We start from the raw sequence: 18876 nt of genomic DNA on the forward strand, positions 1-18876 counted from the left end.
TTTCTCCAATGGCAGACCAGATCACATAAAATACACCATGAACTACAGGGGGAGGGGGGGCATCATCTTGGACTTGATGCCTTATCAATGTAACATTTAAAATATAAGGAATTTTCCTAACATCTGGGCAATTACCATATTTTGATGTAATTCTGTGGAAAAAAAGAATATTCAGCGTGAATAATGTAGGGCAGGACTTTTACATATCAGAATTTGATGAAAATGTTAAACTGTGATATTACTGATAAATAAATATTGTTTTTCTCATTGGTTATGTCAGCACAAAGATGTTTCAGAGGTGGAGAAAGTTATGGTATTTTAATAAATGTTTATGAAAATGAATTTGCACTGAATTGTGGCAAATAAATATACTTAACAACTATTAAGAAAATTAATAGGGTAAATAAAATTGATAAAATAAACATTTTAGTTAATTTATTAATTTAATTAATTTTAATACATAGTCTACCATACGTTTAGTAGATTAGACCGTACAGATTCCTTTCAAGAAACAAATCTATTTTAATTTAATAATTAAATAAAACAAATAATTTATTTCAGAGGTAGAGAAAGATATAACATTTTTATAAATATTTATGAAAATAATTTTTTCACTGAATTGTGGCAAATAAAACAACTTAATATTTATAAAGAAAGTTAATAGGGTAATTAAATTAAATTAATTAAATCATTTATTTAATTCAATTTATTCATTTAATTCATTTCATATTTTAACATTAGTAGTTAACACCTAGTCTACCGTACGTTTAGTAGCTTAGACTTTACAGAAACAAATTGATTTTAATTTAAATAAAATAAAAATTAAATTGATTAAATGCAATTAAACAACCTTATTTGACACCTAGTTAACACTTAGTCTACCATACATTTAGACCTTACCAATTCCTTTCAAGAAACATTCTTTCATCATCTATGGACGTGGCGAACCTCATGTCCCCTTCTTCAAGTACACACACACAGAGTTAAAGTCCCTCCTGTCCCTCCAGATCATGCCTTATTGATGAGACCTCTCTTTCTCACTGGCTCTCGCAGCTGATGTGGTGCTGGGCTATGTTACCTGAACACTGTGTTACTCGCATTGAGTTCCATGACCCGGTTTCACTTTTACACGCCAGGCATGGCAGCACCACACACACATTTCCTCTGCCAGGCCACCTGTTCTGGGGTCTGTTGAGCATTCTTTCTGCTTGGCCGGGACTCTAGCAGCAGGTGCATCTCACTCTGCGACTTTATCCTCCGAGACACATGAATTAGAGATTGATTGCATTCCCTCGGCCTGCTCATTGATGCAGAATTCTGGTCCAAAAGTTCATCCTAATATCATGGCCTGATGTTGTTAGATGTCACTGTGCATGTGAGACTGGCTTGAACTGTTGTTTCTGATTGAATTGTTTCAGTTCATCAGCAGACCTTTTAAAGAAAAAATAAACAATTTTGTGCAAATGTGGCTTTTTGTAGGGATGCACAGAGAAATTTTTTTGGCCAATTCAGATTATATGATAATTATTTTCATGTTATGGCCAGTAACTGATACAATAGCCAGTATCATAAATTTGTGCTATTTTGTCTGTTAAAAAAAAATATGCTAAAAGTTAATTTGGTTATGGAATGAAAATATCAATTTTAAAGATGTGATTTCCAGGCTGGAAAAGTCAGAAATTAAAAAGATTTGTTTGTTTGATTGTTATTTAAAGCTGCAGTCCGTAACTTTTTTTGGTTAAAAACTATCCAAAATCAATTTTTGAGCAAGTAAATAACCGGCCAGTGTTCAAAACTATTTCCTTACCTTAGCTTGATTCACAACTGTAAGCTTGTAATAATGTTTTCTAATTCGGGTGGTCCTGGTAGGTTTCCACGGGAAATTCGAGCATGCAGCCGTTCGTCTTTGCGTCATTACGTCACATCTGTTTACATAAAGAATGAGTCCCAGCTAGTAGGCTATATGGCATGTGAGGATGGCGGATCATTTATAGCCCTTTCTCACAGCATTTGCAATAATTAAACTTACCATTTTGATGGCGGATTGTAATCCAGAAAGGTCCAAATGACAATCATCAGTGACAACTGGAGATTCACCCGTAGTCAAAAGCAAAAGACTTCTGACGGCAGAGTGGCTACAGTACTTGAAATCTACAAGTAACACTAATACACACTAAATACACATAGTCATGCAATGCTGATGATGTTAACATTAACAATTTGAGAATAAAGTATAACAATAATAATAATTTGCAAGGTTTGATGTGTTATGAGCTAAAATTTATTGTAATGCTTTTTTTCTGTTGGTCAGAACAAAAGTGGCAGACATGTTACTTACTTGTTCAGATGACGTTTTCCGGTGAAAATTCTTATTTTGGTCATACTTTCAAGACGTAGAATCTGCGATTCCGAAGTACAGTATCCTTGCCGATGTGGTAACTGACAGTAAACATTAGATTCGTCCGCACTGAGGAGCCGTGCCGATGCACAACCAATAAAGATGATAATTCTGCAAATAACGGATAACAAATTGCAGGTTTCAAACAGAGATGGCGACAAAGAGGCAAAACTTACAGACTGCAGCTTTAACTTTAATATAAACCTCAAGCATAGCATTTGAAGGGGAAAGAGGTAAGGAAATATATCTCTAGAGTGACACTTGAGTGCATCTGTTTCACAAAACTGCCTAATAAATTGAATTGGACCTCCTGGACAGCAATGCATGATTGGCATTCTGAAAAATGAATTGAGTTTTGTGGAAAATGAGTGGTGGACTGTATCAGGCCCAGCGCTGGTTGTCATGTGTCTTTCTCTGAGCGCTGGCTGCAGTGAGCTGTCATCACTTAGATCCTGTCTCTGAGCAGCACAGCGCCTGGCGTGTTTATGACCACGAAGGGAGCAGAGAACAGTCAACAGTGGAGTCCTGCATTATTGATCGGCAAGGTTTGAGGCAATAGGGCCTTGATGCATCAATAGTGATTGATCGTCTGCCATTGATCTGTTATATTGTACACAAGGGCCACTGGTGGTCAAATAATATATTATACTATAATATTGTAATATTATATTATAAAATTACATAAAATCGTACATAAAATATAAAAACAGTACATTAAAAACAATGATAACACTTTAGTTTGAGGAACAATTCTTACTATTAACTAGCTAGTTGCTTATTAGCTTGCATATTATACTAGCATATTGGCTGTTTATTAGTACTTATAAAGCACATATTAATGTCTTATTCTGCATGGCCATATTCTACATCCCTGAATCATACCCCATATCTAAACTTAAACACTACAACTACCTTACTAACTATTAATAAGCAGTAAATTAAGAGTTTATTGAGGCAAAAGTCGTAGTTAATAGTGAATATGTGTTCCCCATAACAAAGTGTTGCCAAAACAATACATAAAATAGTATTAACAAAACATTTAAACAAAAATGCTAAATAATATTTTTTTCAAGAGATTATAACTGGACTCCACTTGCATAAATAAATATAGTTAAGTGAAATGTGTAGTTTGAAATGTTTCACAAATGTTATTTTAACAAAAAGCGAGCAAAATTCAGTAATCTTCTCTCTCTCCATCTAAAACAGGGAAGGTTATGGAGGATCAGAGTACATATGAGGCACAACAGGAAGTCATCCAGCTTGAAGACTGTTGCAGCACTGCCTCACAATCCCACCAGAGCGAACAGCAGCATGACCCCTCCCCCTCCTCGGACACACCCTCTTCCTTCTCCTCAGCAGTGACCGACAGCTCCTCCTCTCCAGCCTGCGAGGATGCAGGAGCAGAAGAGGAGAGCGTAAGGGTGGCAGCTTCCCACAGGGATGCAGCACCAGAGCCCGAGTCACCTATGGACGCTGCTCAAACAGGCAACGTGGAGGCCCAGCCGCCTCAGACTGAAACTATCGGCCCAGGAGTGGTGATGGAGGGAACGGGGGACACTGTAGATATGGGACAGGATGTGGTGGAGGCCGTACCACATGCTAAGCAGGAAAATGCAGGGGAGATAGAAGAGGCTCTAAAGCTGGAGGAAGGAGGAGAAGATCATGAACCTCAGGAGCAAGAAATTCCTGAGAATACAACAGAGTTGGAGCTAGAGGAGAATGGGAATGGGGTGGAGTTGCTGGATATTATGAATGTGTCCATGCTGGATGACTTGGCCAAGCGCATACAGGTGGAAGAGGTGAGATTTTTCAGTCGATTTAGTTCAAATTCAAATGACAAAGAGGCTTATGTGTTATTTTGTGCTTGGCATGGCTTTGTTTTGAGAATTAGGATGATTTCTAATCAGATTCGTTTTAAAAGTCTCTCTAATTAGGCCTTTGAGCACTTTGCAAAGCTTTTACTGATTCTTAGATTGGAAATGTTTAATATTCTGCATATATTATGAATAGTATGCAAATTTGGCTGAGATTTTTAAGCATGACTATAACCAAATGCAAAAATCAGCCTACAAATTGTATACTTACTTACAATTGTCTGCATAGTAAGTTGGGAGAAGAGAAAGTGTATTAAATTTGGAAAAATTCTACACATCCCCTTTAAAGTGGTTTGTGAAACTTCATTTCCTTTAAGATTTAGAAGCTGCTAGCATCACTATGATAGCATCCAGTGATGTCAGAGTGATGTCATCTTACATAGACCACCCTCATCATCTCTATAACTGCATTGTAGTCATTAACTTAAAGGAATATTCCAGGTTCAGTACAAGTTAAATACAATACAATAATTTTGATTTCTGAGACAGAAACCTTGTCTATGCAATAATATAATCCTTACTTCAACCCCAGTAAATTTGTGCATGATAAGAACAGAAAGGGAAGCCTGTTATATCGATTTCCACCTATAACAGTTGTCCCAATGCTTAAAGGGTAATTTTGCAGCCAATAATATATCAAAATAACTTCCTTTTGCACTAAAGAATTATAATAAGTCTCTCCCTTTTAAACTCTCAAACTAAGGGAATCAGAATTATTATAATAATATAATAAAATATATAAAGTAATAAAATTGTATGATTTTATTCAACATAAAATGAATAATACATCGATATACATGGAAAATAACCATATCCAATAGACTCCAAAACTGAGGAAGCCAAAATTATTGACTGTGGTAATCGGCAGCATGTCACAATAAAGCTTAAAGGGATAGTTTACTCAAAAATGAAAATTCTTTCAGCATTTGGTCACTCCCATGTTGTTCCAATCCTATATTATTATTATTTTTCTGTGAAACAACATAGAAGATATTTGAAGAATGCTGATAACCAAACCAAAAGACGTTCTTTAAAATATCATCATCAATGCTCCACAGAAGAAAGATTGATTAAAAAATTGATTATGATTTCACTTTTTTAACTTTAGTTAGCTTGTAATGTTGCTGTTAGAGCACAAACAACATCTGCAAAGTTACGATGCTCAAAGTTCAATGCAAAGGGAGATATTTTCTTTTAAAGATTTCTCTGTTTAAGGACTACAACAAACAGCTGGTAGGGACTACAACAAGCTTCTTCCAAAATTGACATAAACCCTGCCCCACGAGAACACACACAAAAAAAATGGGTGAGGCCATGTTATTGCAATACAGTACATAACACAAATGCAATAGCATGTCATAAAAGCAAGATGCCAACATAAGTTCTAACCATAATTAAACTAAACTATACCTGTTCTCTCTTCATGCAGCATATATTCTCTGGCTCTGTAAGCATCTTACAACAGATCCCACATGAGCGATTTATAGATTATCATGACAGAATATGCTAATCAATGACTTTAAGATAGTTAACTCCACATCAGCTACATAAATTAAGCAACTAACCGTTCAGAAGCGTCCTGTTGCATTCTACATGTTGTCACTTCTTTTCGAGTCTCTCCATAATTGTCCGACTCCAGTTTGAACATAAAGGCTGAACAGTTTCTGACATTTTCAGTGAGTCTGAGTGAGGTAATCATGCTGCTAACACTATGTGCTAACATGAGCTCTTAAAACTCCACCCTCTTCTTAGGAGCAGCAGCTCATTTGCATTTAAAGGGACACACACAAAAACTAAGCGTTTTTTGCTCACCCTCAAAAAGTGACAGATTTAACATGCTATAATATCTGTAGGGTATTTTGAACTAAAACTTCAAATACACACCTCTGGGGACATCAGAGACTTATTTTACATCTAGTAAAAATGGCATTATACCACCCCTTTAACTTGTTTTCAACCCAGAGCTCGTCATTAAGGACTAGTCTTTGGCAACCATGTGTAGCGTGATGTGTTCGTGATTATTTTAATTCCCTTGTTTTATTTTCTTGGTGTACTGGTATTTTAAGCTCAGCATGTTGTGTGTGATCTCAGCTCCTTGGCTTGGTAATTACCTCTTTTACTTTCTTGTAAGTTACTGTGGTGAGATGGCATCTGATAAGAACATACATAATAGATATCGGAATCTTAGCAGTGATTCAGAGAACTGGATGACCTGAAGGCTGACCTTTCCCCTGAATGTCAGAGCTGAATGATTGTAACAGGCAGCCGTGTGTGATGACATAATGACACTTCCTTCCTCGATGAGACAATCAACAATGGAATCTGGACCACTGATCTCTGCCAGCACAATACAGGCTTTCATGAACCTGTGTCTTAAACGCCTTTGTGCTGTGTCCCCAAACATGTCATGTGGCGTTTCTTTGGGGGGAGAATCTTGATTTCAGGAATAGTGTTTAGTCTAGCTTCTCAAAAATACAGTTTTCTATTTTAATATATTTTAAAATGTCATTTATTGCTGTGATTTTCAGCATCATTGCTCTGGTCTTCAGTGTCACATGATCCTGCAGAAATCTTTCTAATATGATTCGCTGCTAAATAAACATTTATTATTATTATCAATGTTGAAAACAGTTGTGCTGCTTGATATTTTGGTGGAGTCCATCATGATACCATGAATTTTTGATGAATTGAAAGTTCAAAAGAACAGCATTATTTGAAATAGAAACCATTTGTAATATTATAAATGTCTTTACTCTCACTTTTTATGAATTTAATGCATCAAATGGGTTTGGACCCTGACTGTTTGTTTTTGAGAGCAGTTTCTTATAGTGTATTGTCAATTTATTGAGCCAAAAATGTTCTGTTAAAGGAATAGTTCACCCCCCAAAAAAAGAAGAAAATTCTGGCATCATTTACTCTCCCTTATTTCATTCTAAACCTGTATGACTTTCTTCTGCGAAGCACAAAAGAAGATATTTTTAAGACTGTTGGGGTCCCATAGACTTTAATTGTATGGACATTTTAGGAGACATTTTTTAAAATATCTTCTTTTGTGTGCAAAAATGTTGCGTAAGAGTTGTGACTCAATGGCCGCGTTTATCAGCATGCTTTGGATTATGAACTTCAGCCTTCACCGTCAAGTCTGCTGGGCTAAGTTAAAATGGTTTGACTTTTGAACATATATGTCCCTTTTCTTGGAAAGGCCGAAAACATACTGAGAAAACATGGTGTGTGCGCAAACCCAATTGTGCTCAGTAGGACCAAATTTTATTGCTTTTTAACCAGACAGAGCTTACTGACCTGGAAAATGAAATCAAAATGTTTATATTTTCTATATTATATTATATGTTTATATTTATATTATATGTTTATATTATATGTTTATATTTTTATATTGCATTATAACTTGCAATATTCACATTATTTATTGGTTCATTTGTAGTAGACTCGATGCCCAGGACACACGCAGTACTGCCAGAATGTGATAAGCAGTCTTCTCCCTAGGACAGTTGGGATCTGTTAATAAATTCAGGCATATTGTATTGCAGAATCATGTTCATTAGGGAGCAAAGCACCATGCAAAACAATATAATTTATTCCTGTGGTCAAAGCTGAATTTTCAGCATCATTACTCCAGTCTTCAGTGTCACATGATCCTTCAGAAATCATTCTAATATGCTGATTTGCTGCTCAATGAACATTTCTTGTTATTATCATTGTTGAAAACAGTTGTGCTGATTAATATTTTTGTGGAAACTATGATATTTTTCAGGATTCTTTGATAAATAGAAAGTTTGAAAGAACAACACTTATTTGAAATAGATTTTTTTATGTCAGTGAAAGTCGTTACTTTCACTTTTTATTAATTTAATGCATCCTTGGTGAATAAAAGAATTAATTAAAAAAAAAAAAAAAACAATTTACCCCACTATCAGTGCCAGTATCTACAGAGCAGGGTGACTTGAATTCATATGACTCATTTGAATACTCATATGAGTTTATTTATGCCTAATGTGATGTAAACAAAATGGCTAAAAATGAGCAAACTCTTTGTTTTTACACAATATTTCGTTGAAAATTAACCCAATTTTTTGGAAAAGCAAGCTTATGTTCTGTACATTATCCATCAATGCCAATAATGTCAAATCGGCAGATATTAGCAGATTAATCACCCTCACCGATATCAGTCTACCACTATTTAAACAGATGATTTGGGGGATCAATCTGCCGACCGAGTGAATCAGGTAGCTTTTCGTTCCATCTTTAATTTCAAGTATATCTGTTCAATCAATAATTAATGACACAGCATCCTGGAAGTGGATTTATTCTGAAGGTCTACTGCTTAGTCAATGTACAAAATGTCTTCCAGGTCTGGTCAGTGATGGAGTTATTATCTGGCCTTCTAAATGACCACAGAGAGAGCGAGAGAGCAAACATTACCTGACTGATTTATGTCCACACTCATCAAACGTGATGTTTTTTTGTATAAGAGCAGCCAGAGTGCATCTACGGAGTTGAAACTGATTTTTTCATTTGCGATGATAAGCATGTGTTATTTTTGGGCTGTTATGTTGAGATCCACGCTGTTAATGGCCCACTTTATTGGCTCACCACAATGTGGTGTGTTTTGAAGTCTAATTACTCAAGTGTTTATTTACTCAAGAGATTAATTCATCTGTTTTTTTCTGTCCTATTTGTCACGCTGCTTATATGCTTTTGTACTTCATAAAAATAAGTTCTTTTATGAAAGCTTAAAAATAAAATTGAGTTTAATGTAGCAGTAATGTAGTAATGCAGTAGTAAAGTGGACTGTTTTGATGTTGTTGGCTTTTAGGAACACATGGAAGCTTGTATTACTCAAATAAAGTGAAGGATCAATTACCTCAGCAACTTCTACTTCATGTTATATAATCATTGTATGAAGGCTTTTAATAAAACAGATAGTTCTGTCCATAAAATCTGATTTAGAGATGACACACACTGCTTCGTGTTCCCTTACTACACCCTTAACCAAGGTGAAAACACATCTCAATTACTTATTTTGGATATTTTATATAATGTTTAGTGGTACAGTGAGGTCTGTTTTCTTCTTTTAAACTCTTTATGGAGTCATTTTATGGGTGTCTCATTTTTTATAGGTCTTGAAAATCTTTGGCTTTAGTCTCTGTTGACAAATGAAATGGCTGTTATGGAGCAAAAATAGAGAACTATAATTGCAGTGCATGAAACATTTGTTTTCACTGAGACAGCTCTTGCCTAATATGGAAGCTCTGTCTGAAATGAGTCGACACCAAGGTTTTTTATTGAAAAACAATCTTGAGTTAAGGCCCTTTCACACAGAATGATAACTATAAAGAAAACTACATTAGCATTCACATCAGTGGACGATATAATTCTGTTTATTCTAGGTGTGTGATTGGCTGTCACTTTAAATGCTTGAGCTTGTTACAGCAGGATGGATTCTGATTGGCTGTCAATGTTTTTATCGTTCATCATTTGGATAAAATCGTTCTGAAAGTGATTCTAACGATATTGTTTCTCTTTGCCGTTATTGTTATTGCTGTGTGGTGTGAACTCTGCTATTCTTTAATATTGACAACGATTTTTAGAACTAAATCTGTATTATATTTATAGTTATCGTTCTTGGTATGAACGATACTTTTTAGGTCTTTTTAAGTCTTAATTCAATAAGATCACAAACTAATGGTATCAGCATAAAGTTATTCCCCTCTCAATTAAATTAACTTTTAAAGTTATTTTTTTTTCCTTTATTACTTACTTTAGTGCAATAATGTTATACCTCTCTAGCTTTTATTTTTATATTTCAGTTTTAGTAATTGTAGTACTTCAACTTGCACTTATTTTATTGTAGTTACTTGCCAAGGCAACATTTCTAATTCTTTTTCAATTAAAAAAAAAAAAAAAGTTTTAGTTTAATAACACACTGCTATGCAGCCACACTCATCACATTAATTTATTCATGGTATACAGTATTGATTGGCCAGAGGGCAGCACTTCAGAATGTTCACTCATTCTCAGTGCTCATTGGTCTTTAGTAGTTTGACCCCTACGTGACCTTTTCCATTCCTCAATGGCTGGTGATGTAACATAACTGACTCCTCTTTCCTGACCATCGCCAATATTTTCATTCTCATGTACATAATTTATAAGGTGGGTTAAACCCAATTCTGATCAAGTGCCGGGAAAATGGAATTCAGCTCTTTGTTGAATATTAAAGGACATGTATTATTAAACATACTTGCTTGAGATAATACAGATTTATTATGAGCTATTTTGTGCATATAAACTTGTATATAGACTTGTTAGAGACTTGTTGAATTATTTTTGTATGTAAAGAAGGAACAAACTTGAAATTAAATGGGGTGAAGAATGTTAAATGCAGCTTGCTTTTAAAAAAAAATGCCAGATTTATTTTAAATATTTATATTAAGGTAAATATATTTATTTTAAGGCAAAGTTTTTTTTTTTTTTTTAAAGCATGCTGCATTTAACATTCTTATATAAATTTTGATTAACATTAAAATAAAAATTTAATCCTGACTATAAATATAAATGTTCTAGGTTTGTGTGTAGATTTAGTATTTATGTATGTTTTAGTATCTATTTAAAATTTAGAGAACAATAAATGTATACCAAAAAATCTAAAACATTTTACAAAGTGCTTATTTTATGTAAATCCCAAAGAAAAAATTTCTAGTTAAATCTGACAAAATTAGGTTATGCTATGTTTTACATACTTCACCTCAAATCCAGGCAGTCAAAGACCAGAAACCATCTTGTTCTTTTACATACAAAAGCAGTAAATGAAAAAGTGTTACAAAGTGCTCCTCGTTATTTTATATTTTAAGATGATGTATCATCCACTCAGCTCTTAGTGACATCTAGTGGGTAAAGTATGTTAGTGCACAGCTTTCCCTAATTTTTGTGAGAAATTTAATTAGATCCTTGTTCCGAGCCTCTGAGCACAGTAATATTTCTTGATAATGTGTCTTCTGTCTTTCAGATCACTCCAGCTGCTGGTCTTGTGTCTATCTTAAAGAGAAGAGTCTCTCTGGAAGGAGCCAACAGCTCTACTCCTGCTCCCCCTAAACCTGTCTCTAAAAGGAAGGTCCGTTTCCGAGAACCTGACGAAGGCCTGGACCACGGTAAAAACCAGTATTGTTTTCTGAAAACTCATTTTGCAGTATTCTCTATTCACATTGATCATGTTCTGATTCTATATTGATTTGCTCATACCCGATATGCAGATGAGGTGGGCGGGGACTCCTGGCTGCTCCTCCTCTTGTTGTGCTTGGCTACTGTGGTGATCAGTGTGGGCGGGACTGCGCTCTACTGCACCTTCGGAGACGCCCAATCCAGTGTGTGCACAGACTTTTCTCATAACATGGACTTCTACATTGGACGGGTGCAGAGGGGAATGGATGAGCTCAAACACTGGCTGTCCCCAAGCTCATAGCAGGACAATGAAGTGCAGAATGAGTCATTTTCTGCCTCTGTTTCTTCTTCTCGGTAGCCTTGTGATCTTTGATGCTGAGAAATCCTCATAAATAGGCCTTTGCTGGATCGTACTGACACGGAAGAAGCCCAAAGGAGCCCGTCTGTCAGGTCCTAAAGGGGATGTCTGGCCCCTGGAAGACACAGGAAACCACTCTGGCCAGTTTTTGACTCAAGTAGCCCACTGTTTACTGCCATCAACTGAACCTCATATGAAGAGACTTCATTTTTAAAGTCTTAAATCTCAAATCGTAATATTTAATTGTCTTTTATTAATTCAAAAAGTGAATGATCATCGTGGTACTGAAGATATAGTAATGGACATATCCATCTGTAGCCTGGACGTAGCATTCTCCTGTGGTGGGCTTGGATGGTCTTGTGGAAAAAGAAAATGTATAGGGACAAGAAAGCAATACATGTATATTGAGGAATTATAGATATAGTTATTATATATAGAAACAGTCAGCAAGGAGGCATATCCCAGTTACTATAGTTACCCATTAATAATTATAGAAATACAAAGAGAATTTTCAGGTAGATTTGGCAATATTTTGATCATTATTAACACAGCATTGATTATATTTATTATTTAATTAAAATTGATTATTAATTAATAATCAATAGAATATATATATATATATATATATATATATATATATATCTTTTTTTTTTTTAAGTATTATTACTAAATTGCTTTTATTCAGTTACATGGCGGAGAAAAAAATGTCTTCTTTATTTGAAATACAAGAGTCCACACAAACTTTCTGAATTCTTTTTCTTTTTTAAAGTCTGTATGAAACGGAAGTTGTGATAGCCAGATTGTGACGTATGTCAAGGTTGCCAGGTTTTCGTAACAAAACCAGCCCAATTTTTATTTAAAACCCGCCCAATCACAGCTAAAACAAGCCCAGTCGCGTTCAGGGTGGGTTCCCCAGTAAAAAATAGTGTTCTGGGGTAGTGTTGTCAAAAGTATTTAATTTCGGTACCAAGCCGGTACTGAAATTTAAAAAATCTCGCACACGGGAGCATTTGAAAGCAGGCGTCTATAAGCGGATATATTAGGGATCCGCTGATGGACACCTGCTTTCAAACCCATGTGTATTTGTGTAAATACTCAGTGAAGAGTGTCAAAGATGTCTATTTACATGTTTTTGAAGTGTTGATCATTGTAGCCAATCACAGACATATCTGTTGAGACACAACTGTTGAGCGTTTGAACACAATGGCCAATCAGAAGTGTTTAAGAATCCATTCAACAGCACTCAAAATGCTAGAGGGAAATGCTGGTATCAACACATTTTAAAATGTCAGTATTGACTTGGTATTGAAGTAGGTACTTTTGACAACACTATTCTGGGGGTGGGGGTGGGGGGTGTGGTCGCTTCAAGCCGCAGACTAAACAACAACTCGTGGCAACAATAAAGTAGCCCAATTCCACAGGAAAACCATGGACTTGACAACACTGAACGTATATCCAGGTTTCTAGAACAACAAAAAAATGTAGGACGGGGCTTGATTTTGTCCATTGGGAATTTATTAGATTGTTGGATCACTGTGGTTTGCTATTGGTCGATCTCATTTGAGTGACAGGTTGTCCCGCCCTCACGCCAGTAAACACAACATCAGTGAAGAGAATAGATCTCTCTGCAATAGAGAGAAGTTATATTGATTAAAGATTTAGAGAGCACATGACTTTAAAAAAAACAAAAATAATGATGTGCACTGATAAATCATTTATAATAAATACTGTAAAATTACATAAAAAAACAAACAAGAATTGTCATTTTGATTTCATGGTGACTTTAAAAATAGCCAAATCTATTTAATATTTCATTTTCCCCATAGAAATAAATTGATAACAGGATTTGTTTTCCTCTAAACTAGGCCTCCAGTATATGACTGTATTTACCAATGGAAAGTTTTTAGGATGAAATTGGTACTAGAACGAGAATGTCATATGATTTTAATATCATTTGCTCAGGCATGTCTATTGTTAATAAACTTAACAGTTATTGTAATCATGGTGTTCAAATACTTAGTTTTTTGTTATTATGACATGACCTCCTGTGTTAAATAAGTCACGTTTATTCTTATTTGGTTATTTTCATAAGTGCATCCTGTGTTTATTCTACCGAATCTGTGTCTTGAACATTTTTATGTTTCCTTTTGAGGCGCACAGTCTTACTATGGGGATGTCAACATAAGTCTGCAGTAAATGTTAAAGTAATGTGTAGATTGAACACAGTTATCAGTTTGCTGTGCTCTGCTCAAGTGCATAAAAGTACTTGGCGGGAACTGTAAAACTATTTTGTGTTCTGTTTTTTTTTGTGTGTGTGTGTGTGTGTGTGTGTGTGTGTGTGTCTGTGTGTATGTTGTCTGGCTGGTTCAGATAACCATTGAATGTCTTTATTGTGTGAGTTTTCAGTATTTATTTAATGCAAAACAAAGTCTTTTAGAATCACATGTTCTGGTGCATGCACTCTCTTCTACTGTCTGTACAGAGACCATTTGAGACTTTGGATCCTATATTTGTTTTTCCTAATTTTGATTTTGTGTATATATCATGTGACGATTGCTGTATTTCCTAATTGTATGGTTCAAATCTGTTTAGTTATTGTCTCGGGAGAAAATTTTAAAGGAAAATGCAATGAGAAGTTTTTGACCAAATGTACTTGGTGAATAAATCTTATTGTTGGGACTGAAGTGTCTTTGTATTATTGGAATTAAGTGTTATGCATTAATTATTAAAATCAAAATGAAATTAAAAGGAACATTTCTTAATACACATTCATGGTCTTTATTGTGCACGATTCATGAGTGCACATTAAAGGCTACAAAATAAATAAATCTTCATAATATTTTGTCAAAAATGTATAATAACTTACTCCATTTCTGAAAACTTCACAATTCAGTCAATTCCTGATCAATAAAATTACTGTTTTCTCATTGAAAATCCTAGCCAAATGCATCACATTGCAGAAGAAAATGGGTTTGTGAATAGTGTTTTACTATGCTGACTAAATTATCTATCTGCATGCCAAAGTCTGAATGTAATTTATGTAAATATTAACAATATAAATAGTAGATATATTAATTTACATATATTGCTTGTGTTTTAATTATATATTCCAGTCATAAATATGTAAACAACATAAAATATTTAAAAATACACTAATATGTAAAAAAATAATAAATCGTCGTGAACACATTACACAACAAAACACAAATATTATCCGCCCACATACCGAGTAGACCAATCAAAAACGAGGAGGTGAGACGTATTGCACGTTTGTGTTCTAGAAGTTTGTATGCGTATATTCTACGCAATTTGTATTTGGTCAATACAAAGTATATTTGCTTGATTATGCGTATTTTTGTGGTTACAACAAATTCTAATATTGTTATTTAACGCAATTTTGCCTGGGTATCCATCTTCCTCCCTCATTTTATCGATTATTTCAGAGGGTGCGCATAAAGAGCTTGCACATTGATGATCCTCTTCAACGAACTTCAAGTTGAACGCGTCAGCCCGCGCGCTACGGAAGTAGCTTCAGTCGCTCAACTGTCAGGTGTTCCTCGCGCTGATCGCAGTCTGTCTCTCCCAGTATCAGTTGAGTTCGGACGAACAGCAGCTCGGCAGCTCAATGGCAGCGTTCAGCACTTCATCCAGCAGACCCTACCACATCATCATCTTTGGCGCTTCGGGTTTCACGGGACAGTTTGTGGTAGAGGAGGTGGCCCGCACCGCATCCGAGGGTCCAAAGGGGAGTTTAAAATGGGCCGTAGCTGGCAGGAACAGAACCAGGCTGGAGAAAGTTGTAGAGCAGGCCGCTGGAATTCTCGGTTAGTGAAGCCACCTCTATTTTTGATTGAATTTAGTGAACTGATATAACTGTTGCACCCCAGAAATCATCATGGTAACCATAGTCTGCGAAAATACCATAGTGCTTACAGTTATTGATAGCTCTGTAAAATCATAATAAATAAAGGTTTCTCTTTCAAACTGTTTCAGAAACTTTGGTTTCATTCATTGTTGGATGACTACTGTAGTAACTATAAAAACTTGGTATGACTGTGGTATTTTAGCCAAAACTATGGTTATCATGGTACTTTTGTAGATGTTGCAAGAGTCAAAGATAACTTTATTTTAATTTGTTTTAATTGAGCTGCGCATGTATTGATTTTACATTTACCCAAAACTAGTACTAATATACTACAACTAAATAAATAAATGGTAATATTTAAAAAACACTATTACAATGACAAAAGCACCTAAAAAATATCTGAAAATATAAAAATAGAAATAATTATTAAATGAAATACTATAACAGCGTATAAATAATACTAACACTGCTCTATGACGCTGGTTCATAACTAAGGCCTGTAAAACATTGATATTATCGAGTTCTGTGGGTTTTTGTTTTTCACTCTTCAGAGATATTTACAGAGATACAAACATGCATCTTTTAAAAATGTACAGGATTGTTGAGCAGATTGAGTTAGCGAGAATATCTGTAATAAATTCTACAACTAAATTCTGTTATCCATTCAGCAGAAAAGCAAGAAGAAACATTATAGACTGTAAGAGCAGCAAACTTGGCAAAGGGTTGCAATGATGACCCAACTATATTGGATTGGACTTGACTTTGACCCACATCGTGGCATTCGCCAGTGAACTGATTTTCTTGAAGGGTTAATGCTTTTCTGCTTTGACCAAATAAATGCCTCTTTGTTTAGCTTGGATAATGTACATGCATTTTTTTTAGACAATAGGCTCTTTGGTCATGGCGGTCTTTTGGGATGGTTTCATTAATCCTGAACAGCTGATGGAAAATTATGTTCCATTGACATATCCCATGCCTTTAATCATGTAGCTTTGAATGGATTGCCTCATTGGCAACAGAACATTTGCTCAGAGTTATATTTAGATTTCACTAAAAATTAATGTAGGCAGACAGGCCACTGAGTAATGACACAACTATTTAGGATTCTTATGATCGAAGTTACTTTATCTTAGTGGACAAACTGAATTATGCATGATACTGAATTTGGCCTAGACTATATCGCATTTATGCAGTACATTGTATCATACACATAAACATTTGCATTAAATATGACACACAACCCAGCATTTTTTGCATAATTACAGTGTATGAGCAATATCATGTCATGTTTAAAATGTTTGTTATCAGGTATGCCGGAGTTGAAGTCTGAGGTAGATGTCCTCATCGCGGATGTCAGCGATCCGGACTCTTTGGCTGCCATGTGCAAACAGGCAGTCATTGTGCTCAGCTGTGTGGGGCCTGTAAGTACGCAGACTGTAGGACACAGAATTGCTTATGTATGGGCAGCATTATATATGATTGGTCATAAAACATCAAGCTATTGATAAATTACTTATCGAAATTTTAAGGGCCTTATGTTTACTTAGCTTGCTACATCAGATTGATAACGATATGTGACAATGCAGTTTTGCAATACTGTCCTTTAAAAAAAGATAATTATGTTTGTACGTTGAACCTCAGATGATCTTGTATTTTCTTAAAATTTGTCTAAATAGTAAGGATTTCTAAAAGAGTGGATTGTTTTGTTTTCTTAGATATTTTTAGACAATAGTATACATATAAAATAAATGTTCATTTACACTACCATTCAAAAGTCTGGAGTCAGTATTTTATCTATTTGATCAAAAATACAGTAAAAACAGTAATATTGTAAAAAATTATTACTATTCAAAATATTTGAATTAATTTTCTATTTGAATATATTTTAAAATATAATTCACTCCTGTGATGCTGTTTCTCATTATCAGTGTTGGATTTTTGTGAAAAACAATATACAGTATTCTCTCTCTCTCTCTCTCTCTCTCTATATATATATATATATATATTATACAGTATCTCACAGAAGTGAGTACACCCCTCACATTTTTGTAAATATTTTATTATATCTTTTCATGTGACAACACTGAAGAAATGATACTTTGCTACAATGTAAAGTAGTGAGTGTACAGCTTGTATAACAGTGTAAATTTGCTGTCCCCTCAAAATAACTCAACACACAGCCATTAATGTCTAAACCGCTGGCCACAAAAGTGAGCACACCCCTAAGTGAAAATGTCCAAATTGGGCCCAAAGTGTCAATATTTTGTGTGGCCACCATTATTTTCCAGCACTGCCTTAACCCTCTTGGGCATGGAGTTCACCAGAGCTTCACAGGTTGCCACTGGAGTCCTCTTCCACTCCTCCATGACGACATCACGGAGCTGGTGGATGTTAGAGACCTTGCGCTCCTCCACCTTCCGTTTGAGGATGCCCCACAGATGCTCAATAGGGTTTAGGCACCCTCAGCTTCTTTAGTGCGGCCCAGTCTCCGAAGAAAGGGGATCATGCTCTCCTTCAGTATGTCACAGTACATGTTGGCATTCATGGTTCCCTCAATGAGCTGTAGCTCCCCAGTGCCGGCAGCACTCATGCAGCCCCAGACCATGACACTCCCACCACCATGCTTGACTGTAGGCAAGACACACTTGTCTTTGTACTCCTCACCTGGTTGTCGCCACACACGCTTGATACCATCTGAACCAAATAAGTTTATCTTGGTCTCATCAGACCACAGGTTCCTCAGTCTGCTTGTCTTTAGCAAACTGTTTGTGGGCTTTCTTGTGCATCGTCTTTAGAAGAGGCTTCCTTCTGGGACGACAGCCATGCAGACCAATTTGATGCAGTGTGCGGCGTATGGTCTGAGCACTGACAGGCTGACCCCCCACCCCTTCAACCTCTGCAGCAATGCTGGCAGCACTCATACGTCTATTTCCCAAACACAACCTCTGGATATGACCCTGAGCACGTGCACTTAACTTCTTTGGTCGACCATGCCGAGGCCTGTTCTGAGTGGAACCTGTCCTGTTAAACTGCTGTATGGTCTTGGCCACCGTGCTGCAGCTCAGTTTCAGGGTCTTGGCAATCTTCTTATAGCCTACGCCATCTTTATGTAAAGCAACAATTCTATTTTTCAGATCCTCAGAGTTCTTTGCCATGAGGTGCCATGTTGAACTTCTAGTGACCAGTATGACAAAGTGAGAGCGAT

General features: G+C 35.7%; 2 protein-coding genes and 1 long non-coding RNA gene across 5 annotated transcripts in view; 2 read left to right on the forward strand and 1 right to left on the reverse strand.

Moving 5' to 3' along the window:
• Positions 1-14485, forward strand: part of cnsta (consortin, connexin sorting protein a) — a 32963-nt gene extending 18478 nt beyond the window's left edge. For both annotated transcript variants that reach the window (XM_051868644.1, XM_051868643.1), the window contains exons 9-11: positions 3605-4197; positions 11297-11438; positions 11541-14485. In XM_051868644.1, coding sequence (XP_051724604.1) covers positions 3605-4197; positions 11297-11438; positions 11541-11749 — 944 coding nt within the window. In that variant the 3' untranslated portion in view covers positions 11750-14485. The remainder of the gene's footprint in view (positions 1-3604; positions 4198-11296; positions 11439-11540) is intronic.
• On the reverse strand, positions 2-11290 carry LOC127498844 (uncharacterized). 2 transcript variants are annotated; one of them, XR_007925988.1, is made up of 5 exons: positions 5838-11290; positions 2339-2509; positions 2030-2151; positions 1808-1925; positions 2-1431 (listed from the first exon to the last, which is right to left on the reverse strand). It is a non-coding gene; the product is annotated as an uncharacterized LOC127498844 (long non-coding RNA). The 2 variants fall into 2 exon arrangements; XR_007925987.1 differs by having other exon boundaries at positions 2030-2509.
• Positions 14486-15305: 820 nt separating the features above from the next.
• LOC127498132 (saccharopine dehydrogenase-like oxidoreductase) overlaps positions 15306-18876 on the forward strand; it is an 8537-nt gene continuing 4966 nt past the window's right edge. The window contains exons 1-2 of the mRNA XM_051867116.1: positions 15306-15630; positions 16980-17092. Coding sequence (XP_051723076.1) covers positions 15432-15630; positions 16980-17092 — 312 coding nt within the window. The 5' untranslated portion in view covers positions 15306-15431. The remainder of the gene's footprint in view (positions 15631-16979; positions 17093-18876) is intronic.

Source organism: Ctenopharyngodon idella, chromosome 17, assembly GCF_019924925.1.
Source record: "Ctenopharyngodon idella isolate HZGC_01 chromosome 17, HZGC01, whole genome shotgun sequence".
NCBI lineage: Eukaryota > Metazoa > Chordata > Actinopteri > Cypriniformes > Xenocyprididae > Ctenopharyngodon > Ctenopharyngodon idella.